Here is an 11,519-nt window from a genome sequence, read left to right as displayed (position 1 = left end):
GTTTATCCTTAGTGCCAGATCTGAGTTGGACTTTAAGATGGCATGTGTTTTTCAAGCTTCCGCTCGTCAGCCCTCTCTATAGTTCAGCTGTGTGTGACATTCCTGCTCTCATCCTCCCTCCTTCTCGTCTTCCCTCTATCCTTTCCTTGCTCCACTCCATCTTTCTCCCTGATTAGTGCTGGTCTGTCTCCGCTCTTCAGCTCTTCCTGTAGTGACGAGAAGGCGCTGCTGGTTCTCTCCATGCTGTTTCCAGCTCGGTGTGCGGCTGTGTGTGTGTGTGAATGAGTGACTGGAAAGCGCTGCTCTCTCCCCTCCTCCTCTTTAGCCCCAGCTCAGTCTCTCGCTGTGAGTGGAAGGCGCTTTCAATGAGTTGGAGCCACGCTCTGCCCCTGCCTGCCTTTATCTCTCACTCGCTCAGTGCACTCAACACAGCCGCGCAACTTTGATGGGGAATTTCACACTGCTCAGGAAAAATGCCTGTTATGAAAGGATTATTAGCGCCACAAAACACTTTCTTGGATACCATAGCAACGCGCTTTGATGGGACACGTAAGTTTTTAAAAAATTTATTTCTCCTTTGTTGATTTTAAGAGTTGTATAGGTGAAGGGATGGGGCTGGAGTTGGGAAACTGAAGGAAGACGAAGCCCTGCTTAGGGACTTGAAGAGAAGTTGGTGATCTGCAGTGTCCCGTGGATCCGCCAGATCAGAATGGGTCTCATTTGCATTTGAAGATGCGCTTCAGTAACTCGGCCGTTCATTCCTGCGCGAATGGCGATGCAATTTGCGGTGCCAGTAGAATTTCTTTCACTGCATGTGGAAGCGTTTCATTGAATAAAATGAAACCGGCTCCTCAATGCCAGTGTCTAAAGTATTTGAAATTAAACCCTGAGCGTATTCTTCACAAGGGAATGTGGCCAATTCGCTGCCCTGGGTCCTAGAGTTGCTCTTTTAGACACAAGTACTGACCGAGATTTTGTTACACAAGCGCTAACTCCATTTGTGTAATGCATTGAGAGGGTCGCGAGAGCCTTTGATCAGACAGGAGGGAATTGACAATCTTACCAATTGGGACGGAGGGACTGCAGTTTGGGATTGTTTTGTAGAACTGGAGGACCCTGTTTCATTGCACTTTTGGGTTCGTCCTTTGATTATTGTCCGACATTTCAATTGCTTTCATTGTCTTTTTAAATATCTTATTTTTATTATATAATTCAGCGGCGGTTTTGTTCAATATATAATTTCTGTTGATAGCGATGAATTGTCTATCGCCGGCCGGCTTCTAAAATTAGCCTTGAACACTCCGAGATCGTCCATTGGCCCTCTGCAGAATTTATAAAGCTGTCAAACTACGAATCGATGATCTTTGTTTGGGTATAGTGCTGCTGAAAGGTGCAGGGAAAGTTGTTTAGTTTGATATCGCGTTGTGTATGTGTTCGCCCCGTCATCTCTGGTAAAGATGCGAGAAGAGTTTCAGTTCCAAGGACAAGTCCAAGCAAGCTGGTACAATTTAGAATCCAGCAAATTGTTCACGAAAGTGAAATCATCCATTGGAAACCTCACCTTTCTTTGCTCAATTTCTATGCATCATGCAATTTAATATTCTTTATAAAAATGAAATATACAAGCAATTCTTCCTCACGTCGTATTCCCTTCATCGTAGATGCTTATATTGGGTTTAAGTTTGGGGAAAAAAAAGAAATGCAAGACCATTGACGAGGAAATCTTAATAGTTTTTGTGTGTTTAATGTTGATTTAAATGTTAGATAACTTAGTAAGTTTTGCAATCCGGCCTGCTAAAATTCACTGAAATTTTGATAACGAAATGCATTTGTAATAAGGTTGTCATAAATATAAACTATAGTCAGGCCTGCAAAGCAGCTAGGTTGTTCGTTAAGTCAGAATACATTTTCTGAGAAAAGGAACGAATTTAACATTATCTATTTATGCAAATGTCTCCTATCAAGTAGTCATCCACCATACCTCCGAGATCACACTTCAAAGTCTAAAAGTAAAAGAGACAATCACTTCATGATGGACTCTTTTAACCAGAAATTGGGAATTCATAAAGACATTTAATCTGCAAATTTCTCTCACAAATAGCAACTAGCCTCTAACTTGCCTCAGGATGCACCCGCTTACTGCAAATAGATTCTGTAATCCTAAATAAACCAACTAAATTAAATATTACTACATCCTAACCAACAAAATGAAGCACTATGCAACACGTGATTTGACACATCTGGGTGTATAAAATAGTGCACATTCCACTTTACCACAAAAGTATGCTAGTAACATTTAAAAGGCAGAATATAAGTAAAAAACATACAGGAAATATCAGAGGACATAACATTGAGTTTCTTACACAAAGTTCATAAACTTTAAAATCAACTTAGAACTTTTACTAAATTGGTATGGAAAATATTTATAGATGTTGTATTGCTAAGATATTAAAACTTTTGCTTCATACTACAGAAGTGATGTATCTGGTTACAAGTAATTAATTGAGCCTGTCACAGCTGGAAAGTGTTGGCATGAATTCCTGAAGCTTTCTTTAACTAGTTGGCAGAAGGAAGGTTAGAACAGAGGGCTGGTTTTCCAAATATGTGGCATCCAACATGAAGCTTGCTTGCTGGGATCACATATCAACAAATCACAGATAAAATTTCCATAATATTTATTAATTTCATTTTAGAATCATGAGTGAATATTTGATATTTCTTGATATATTCTCTGGTAGGAAAAGTCTGTGCTGGTTGCATTTATTTGAGTAATAATCCTTTCCACAGATAAGTCGAGCAATAGCCTGACATAATCTTACTCACACAAATCACTAGAGCTGGGAGGTTCACCAGGTTGGGACCTCATTTTTAGACGCACCTGTGACTGCTCCAGGCACAATCCCCTATATTCAATGAATCAGAGTGGGTTGATGGTGCTGGAGGCCATGAAGTTATGGATTGTTATTAAAGACTCTGCTGCTGCCAATGGCCCTCAGCACCTCCTGGATACTAGCTTTGAGCTGATAGGTCTATTCTTAATCTATCCACTTAGTATGGTGTTCATGTCACATGATATAATGGAAAATGTTATTTGTGCAAATACTGGGCAGTGATCATTCCTATCAACATTATTATAGACAGATTAATGAGGATAAGGTTAAGAGCCACTGAACCAATCTTAGTGATATGCATTGAAGACCCCCACCCAGAGTACATTCTGTACCCTTGCTTCCCTCAGTTTCCTTCAAGTGGTGTACAGGAGTATTGAACCGAAGCTGAAGTTGGGTGGTAAGCGGTAATCAGCAGGGAGTTTCCTTCCCTACGTTTGACCCAAAGGAGAGAGACTGCATGGGGTCTACAGTCAGTATTGACAACTCCAAATTTATCCCATCACTCTGCTGATGATTGGGAGTAGGACAACAGGGCAACAGTTGACAGGATATTAGTTGCCCTGCTTCTGGGGAAATAGAATCGTAAAATGGCTACAGCATGGAGGGAGGCCCTTTGGCCCATCATATCCATGCTGGCTCCCTGCAAGAACAATGCAACTAATACCAGACCCTCCCTTTCCCCATAGCTTTGCAAATATTTTTCTCTTTGAATGCTTATTGAATTCATAGAGTCATAGAGGCCTATAGCACAGAAAAAGGCCCTTTGGCCCATCAAGTCTGCACCAACCAAACAAGTACTAACTATTCTAATCCCATTTTCCAGCACTAGGCCCATAGCCTTGTACACCATGGCATCGCAAGTGCATATCCAAATACTTCTTAAATGTTAAGAGGGTTTCTGCCTCTACCACCCTTTCAGGCAGTGAGTTCCAGATTCCCAGCACCCTCTGAGTGAAAAAAATTCTTCCTCACATCCCCTCTAAACCTTCAGCTCCTTACCTTAAATCTATGCCCCCTGGTTATTCATCCCTGTACTAAAGGGAAAAGTTTCTTCCTGTCTACCCTATCTATGCCCACTCATAATTTTATACACCTCATCATGTCCCCCCTCAATCTCCTCTGCCCTAGGGAAAATAACCCCAGTCTATCCAATCTCCCCTCATAACTAAAACTCTTCAACCCAGGAAACATCCTGATAAATCTCCTCTATACTCTCTAGTGCAATCACATCCTTCCTATAATGCGGATTCCAGAACTGCATGCAATATTCCAGCTGTGGCCTAACCAGCATTTTATACAGTTCCAGCATTACCTCCCTGCTCTTATTCTATGCCTCAGTTAATAAAGGCAAGTATGCCATATGCCTTCTTAACTATCTTATCTACCTGTCCCGCTACCTTAAGGGACCGGTGGACATGCACACCAAGGTCCCTCTGATCCTTGGTACTTCCCAGGATCCTACCATTCATTGTGTATTCCCATGCCTTTGTTTGTCCTGCCCAAGTGCATCACCTCACACTTATCCAGATAAAATTCCATTTGCCACTGATCAGCCCATCTGATCAGTCCATCTATATCCTCCTGTAATCTAAGGCTATCCTCCTCACTATTTACCACCCCACCAATTTTTGTGTCACCCACGAACTTACTGATCAGCCCTCCTACATTCAATTCTAAATTGGTTATATATACCACAAACAGCAAGGGACCCAACACCAGTCCCTGTGGAACCCCACCAGACACAGGCATCCAGTTACAAAAACACCCCTCAACATTCACCCTCTGCTTCCTGCCACTCAGCCAATTCTGGATCCAATTTGCCAAATTGCCTTGGATGCCATGGGCTCTTACCTTTGTTATCAGTCTCCAATGCGGGACCTTATCAAAAGCCTTGCTGAAGTCCAAGTAGACTATGTCAAATGCATTGCCCTCATCTACACACCTGGTCACCTCTTCAAAAAATTCAATTAAATTGGTCAGACATGACCTCCCCTTAATAAAACCATGTTGACTGTCCTTGAATAATCCATGCCTCTCCAAGTGTATATTAATTCTGTCCCTCAGAATTGATTCAATAGTTTCCCCACCACTGAGATTAGACTGACTGGCCTGTAGTTCCCTGGTTTATCCCTTCCTCCCTTCTTGAATAATGATACCACATTGGCTGTCCTCCAGTCCTCTGGCACCTCTCCTGTGGCCAGAGAGGTATTGAAAATTATTGCCAACGCCCCTGCTATCTCCTCCCTTGCCTCACTCAACATCTTGGGATACATTTCATCTGGGCCTGGAGATTTATCTACTTTTGAGACTGCCAGAGCACTTAGAACCTCCTCCCTTTCTATGCTAATTTCTTTAATTATATCACAGTCCTTCTGCCTGATTTCCATACTCGCGTCGTCCCTCTCACTTGTGAACACTGACACAAAGTATTCATTTGGAACGTTAATTACATCTTCCAGCTCCACACACAAATTACCACTATGGTCCTTAATTCAGTTTTGAAAGCCTCAATTTTAACTTACCTCCACCAAAATATCAGGCACTGCATTCCACATCCTAACCACTTGCTGCATAAAGAAGCTAAAAACAAATCCCCAAAATCAGAGCAAATAATATCCTGCCAATTGTTGCTCCCAGTCATCAGCAGATATATGGAATAATAGTCATCAGTGTGATTAGGTGACACTTACTCAGCGATAACCTGCTCACTTTGGATTCTGTCAAAAATGACTCGGTCTTATGGTCTTACTTAGGCCAACTTAAAGCCTTGGTTCAAACATGGACACGAGCTGAATTCCAAAGCTGAGGTGACAGTGACTGCCACTGAGATTAAAGCAGCATTCAAATGAATGTAGAAATCTCTTTAGTGGCAGAAGTTATTTCTGTAAGAAAGAAAGATGTGGTTGCTTGAGACCAAACATGTCAAGGTGTGTATATTGTTGTAAGAGTTTCTCAGGACAGCATCCTAGGCCCAACTATCTTCAGCTGCTCATTATTGACTTTGGGGTGTCAGTTGCTTGCTGAATGTTCAGCTCCATTTGCAATTTCTTAGAAAATGAAATAGTCCATGCCCAGCATGCAAGCCTGGATAATATCAGGGATTGAACTGATAAATGGCATGTAACATTCATACCACCCAAGAGCCAGCAATGACTGTTTCCAACTCAAGCATGCTTAAGCAGGTCACTTTGATGTCCTAACTCTCCATCATCTACAAGATACAGGTGAGGAGTGTTGGAATAGCCAGTAGGTGTAACAACACTCAAGTAGCTCTACACTATTCAGGACAAAAGAGCAGGTTTAATTGAGTCCTCATCCATTAGCCTAACATCTACTCCTCCACGGTGTACTGTGCCTGTAGTGTGTACTATGAATAGGGTGTGCTGGAGCAACATTTTTGGTAGTGACTCCCAAATCTACAACCATCACCACCTAGAATGATGTGGATTTTTAAAATTCATTCGTGGAATGTGGGCATCACTGGCTAGGCCAGCATTTATTGCCTATCCCTAATTGCCCTTGAGAAGATGCTGGTGAGCTGCCTTCTTAAATCACTGCACTCCCTGCGGTGTAGGTACACCCACAGGGCTTTAGGGAGAGATTGCAGGTGGAGGAGAACATTGTCACCTCCAAGTCACACATTATCCTGACTAGGACATATACAAGCACTATTCTTTCAACATTGCTGAGTCACAATTCTGGAGCATTGTGTAACAGCATTGTGACTCAGCAATGTTGAAAGAATAGCGCTTGTATATGTCCTAGTCAGGATAATGTGTGACTTGGAGGTGATAGTGTTCTCCTCCACCTGCTATCTCTCCCTAACAGCACTGTGGGTGTACCTACACCACAGGGACTGCAGTCACAATTCTGGAGCTCTCTATGTAACAGCATTGTGGGATCACCTTCACCACATGGACTGCAGCAGTTCAAAGAGATAGCACATTACCACCTCTCATAATAATAAGGGTAATAAGAGCAGGTCTTGCCAGTGGTGCCCATACACTGAAAACTCATTTTTAAAAAGATTATATCCTAAGGGATATTGAAATCAGTGTGGAAGAATTACTCGATAAACTAAAGTTAATTAAGACCATCAATCCCCTTAGCCAAATAATATACATCTCAGAATGTTGAAGGAGAAGCAAGAGAAATTTGTGGATCACGTTATCATTCTGAAGGGACCTTTGGGCATTGTGGAGTTTCTATTGGATTGGGGATTGGGAATTGGGAATTGGGGATGGGGGGAGAAATATAGTACTGCATTTAAAAATGGATATCATTGTGACTGAACCTACAGGTGAATTGTCTAAACATCAATAAAAAAGGTAATTTAATGGAAACAATTCTAAAATGACTGGAAACTGCTTAAATAGGTTTAGATAAAATTCCTGCCTGACAAACTTTGCTGACTTTAAGATTTTACAGATAATTAAATAGTGAAACTCTTTATGATAAGGGCTTTTGGATTTTCAACGGTTTTCACAAAGTTCTACGAAAGATTAATAGAACACAGATAGGTAAAAGCTAGTTAAGAAAAGGAAAAAAAACTCAGATTAAGTGAATTCCAGGGGAATCAGCGCATGTAATCCCTACTGTGCCCCATCTACATTAATAATGTTCTGTCAACAATAGAAATAGAAGATAGTTAAAATTGTAAGGGTTTTAGATCGGTTGGGCAGAAAAACCGGCAAGGTAAATTCAACACTGATAAAAGTAGTGGCTTGCTGTTGGCGGAAGAATTGTGAATCACAAGTCTTTTTGTAACAAATAACAATAGAATTAATTAGCACAGCGAGTTTGAGAAAGGTAAAAGTAAAATACAGCGGATGCTGGAAATCCGAAATAAAAACAAACCGCTAGAAAAACTCAGCACGCCTGACAGCATCTGCGAGAGAAAAACAGTTAACTTTTCGAGTCCGTACGACCCTTCTGCACAGCCTGCGCCTCAGAGACTAAGAAAGGAACTGGGAATGATAAATTCATCACTTTTAATGTCTGGAAAATATGATAGCAATTGATAACAGCTAGTCAAGCACCGGGGTTATAAAAGTAGAACAGTAGAGAACAAATCTACAGAAATTTTGCTAAGACGTCATAAAGAATTGGTCAGACCACACTTGGAACGCGGGCAGTAGGAGCGTCATGGTCAATATTGCGTCGGTTGCCTGTTGGGACTTAGGAACAGGAGTAGACTATTCAGCCCCTCGAGCCTGTTCCATCATCCAAATTAGATCATACTGATCTGTTTCTTAAACCCATCCGTTTGCCTTCATTCTGTATACACCTCACCCATTGACTTCAATAGAACTAATACTGGACTGAGCATTTCAGATGCTTCCCATTTTGCAACACTGCCCAAGATGAATTTCTACCCCGTTGTGCTCAATTCTGATCACAAACAGGATATCAAATTAAACCTCATTTAAGTAAGATGTTGGAAGACACAGAAGTACGTTAATTTAATGGAAGTTCGGATAAATTAACTTCGTCGCACAACAATCACTCCCACAAAGAACTCTTTCGCCACAGTCATACAAAGATGCAGAATCTCACTTCTGATTAGGCCGACAGAATCAGGAGCTCGCCCAATGCCCTTCATTGGACGATGATCCTGTAGGGGTCAATTAAGGGGTTGCATGGTGAACTGGCTACCGATTGGTGTGGGTTTGCTCAGGGCCCGCTTTTTATCCCGACGTCAGGGTTCTAAAGTTTGTCGTAAAATTCAGCCCAATAAGTTAAGATAGTACGTACAGGAAATTTGAAATGGATCAGCTATTGTAACATATGAACTCAAGTTGAGAGCAGAAGCCTAGAGAGGAGATTTTGTGAAGTGGAGATATATCCCCTCTTATTCCGTCAGTAGATCAATGGCTGGCCCAATGCAGTTTTCCGATCTGATGTGTGTGGTACTTGAGTGATAGTGTAGCTGAAATCACAGCTATCATCTGTGAAATTGACACGAATAGTAACTAAAAGAGGCACTGTGTAGATTGTTAAACTGAAGCTTTTAATTACCTGTTGATGGGCAGCAACAGGGGTCTAGTGGAGGATCTATCAAACCTCCTGTAAATCTTTTAGAGTTAAAACAATTAAACTAAATTAACAAAATAAGGGATCAAACCCCTGTAGGTAACCATCAACAGGTAATTAAAGAACTGGCATTTAGCAATCTGCACACCAACTACTGGACAGATTCAATTTTTATCAATTTCACAGCTGGTAGCTCTGAATTTCACTACACAGAGTCAACTACTGTGCTTCCCCCATTAGAGCAGAAAACTGCTAATCTATCCTTAATTTTTGAGGAAGAAAAGCTGATTTCCAGGCTTTATAATGAGTAAACAGGATTTGGCAGCTGATTTATTAACTGAAAAGATGGCAGACATCCCTCCCATCCAACACATTCCTTGAAGAATTTGAGTAAATTATTTTTTAATTCTACTTACAAAAGGAAAATATTGCAGAACAAAAATAGAAAAGTTGGAAATACTCAACAGGTCTGGCAGCATCTATGGAGAGAGAAATGGAGTTAACTTTTCAGATCAGTGACCTTTCCTCAGAATTGGGAAATGTTAGAAATGTAATAAGTTTTGACCAAGTGAAAGGAGGGAAGAAGAACAAAAGGGAAGGTCTGTGATAGGGTGGTGAACAGGAGTGATGAAATGACAGTAGGTTCCATGAAATTTTGTTATTGCAGACCATTGTGGATACTGGAAATCTGAAATGCAAACAGCAAATAGTAGAAACACTTGGGTCTGCAAGCATCTATAGAGAAAGAATTTAATGTTTCAGGTTGAGGACCTTTCATCGGGACTGGAAGATGCTTTATTCTGCATATGTTGGAAAGAGTGCAAAGAAGAGCAGCAAACTCTTCCCTTCTGGCTCTTCCAACGTTTGAGGGAGAATGAATTACAAGGCCAATTGGGATATGTTCCATAGTCTACAGTGGTAGTAGTCATAGTGGTTGAGGGGTGAGAGCTCTTTGAGCTATATTAAATATTAAATGGTGATCTAGAGAGGCTGATCTAGAATGGTTTTACTCATGGAAAAGCAAAAAAAATGTATCTCTTTGTGTAATTGTCTCTCTGCTTTTCTCCCACTCTTTCATTCTGCTTACCTTCCTCTTTTTGTTTGTCTTTCTCTCTATGGTTCTCATATGCTTTTCCTTTTTGTAATTTCTCTATCTCTTGGTCTCTACTTCCCAGATCAGTGTTGTTATGGCAACAGCTATGAGCATTGTTGTAAAGGCTTCTTCGACCAATATGCACACATAACCACAAATGTTACATTTCCAATAATAACATAGTAACAGTTTCAGGCAGGAGAAGACCTTCAGTCCGACTAGTCCAACTATCACAGTATTCGCTTGGTGCATTTCTAATAACCCTGAATCCCATTTGATGTCAAGGGTTTGTCTAGTTCTTTCTTTAAATCCATTTAGCCTTTTTTTTCCACTACCTGTTCCATAAATGACCCACTTGAAGAAGAGTCATACGAACTTGAAACGTTAACTCTGTCTTTCTCTCCACAGATACTGTTAGACCTGCTGATTTTTTTCCAGCATTTTCTGTTTCTGTTTTTGTTAAAAAGTTTGTCCTAAATTTTCTAATAGTAACATAACCAGAGTTAAACTGAAGAGTTATTCACCTTGATTTAATTCCTGAATGTGTTCGCTTTAGAATTGACCCCCAAAGTGTCAGACCTGCCATTTACCCCATCCCTCAGAGATACTGTCAGAGATACTGTCAATACTTTAGAAGAGAGAACCAATTTTTCTTTCTTACTCTGTTTGCCATTTTATATCAAAATATTGCAACTATTTAAAATATTTTAAAATACCTTGACTACTATCACAACTTTTTTTTCATCACACTAAACTCTTTGTTACTATATCCAGGATGCCACATAACTGACATACCATGTTGCTGTGATATCATAACCATATCTTTTTATTGTATAGGTGCTACCACATCAGTATTATAATACATCATCATGGTGTCACATGGAAGTGGGAGATTGAACGATAATGAGTTGGAAACATCCTATAACACAGCTAATAGGGATTAAAAACTGATTGAAATCATTGATTTTCCAGACTGTGAAAATTTAATAATTGTATGGTGAATTGATTAGTTTTGTACATATATCTTTGCAAAATTATTTTTGTTGAAAATATCCTTCAGGAAATTCAATGAAACCAGTTCTGAGTACTGGTATGATCACTATGTATCTCATATCCAATGGGCCAATGCATTTGTTTAGTGTCATCTAAGACACACATTTTTAGAAGTGACAGATGCAAATGTAGGACATTACTTCAAAGTAATTCAGTGTTATTCCATTCATTTTTCTATGCTGCAAGTTGTGATGCATTGTGTAATTGAAAACATTTGATACCTCGGCTAAGTTAACTAGCAAGAGTATTGATTTTGGAATGGGAAACTATCAGGAAATTTAAATTGGTCCTAAATGCTAATCTCTGAGACTATACCAATACTATACACTATATTCTAAAGAATTCATTTACTGGTAATCTCAAGAATAAATGCTTTAATTTGCACATGCAGTGTCTGTTGTATGATATGGTACAACTTTAGGCCCAATGAACTTTCAGTTTACCAACCT

At 40.2% G+C, this 11,519-nt stretch overlaps 1 protein-coding gene across 1 annotated transcript in view; it reads left to right on the top strand.

The window, feature by feature from the left end:
- The first annotated feature begins 473 nt into the window (after window positions 1-473).
- kcnh8 (potassium voltage-gated channel, subfamily H (eag-related), member 8) overlaps window positions 474-11,519 on the top strand; it is a 409,192-nt gene continuing 398,146 nt past the window's right edge. The window contains exon 1 of the mRNA XM_041183962.1: window positions 474-549. Coding sequence (XP_041039896.1) covers window positions 474-549 — 76 coding nt within the window. The remainder of the gene's footprint in view (window positions 550-11,519) is intronic.

Source organism: Carcharodon carcharias, chromosome 3, assembly GCF_017639515.1.
Source record: "Carcharodon carcharias isolate sCarCar2 chromosome 3, sCarCar2.pri, whole genome shotgun sequence".
NCBI lineage: Eukaryota > Metazoa > Chordata > Chondrichthyes > Lamniformes > Lamnidae > Carcharodon > Carcharodon carcharias.
Note: the sequence above shows the minus strand (reverse complement) of the source record. Positions and strands in the feature narration are given on the sequence as shown.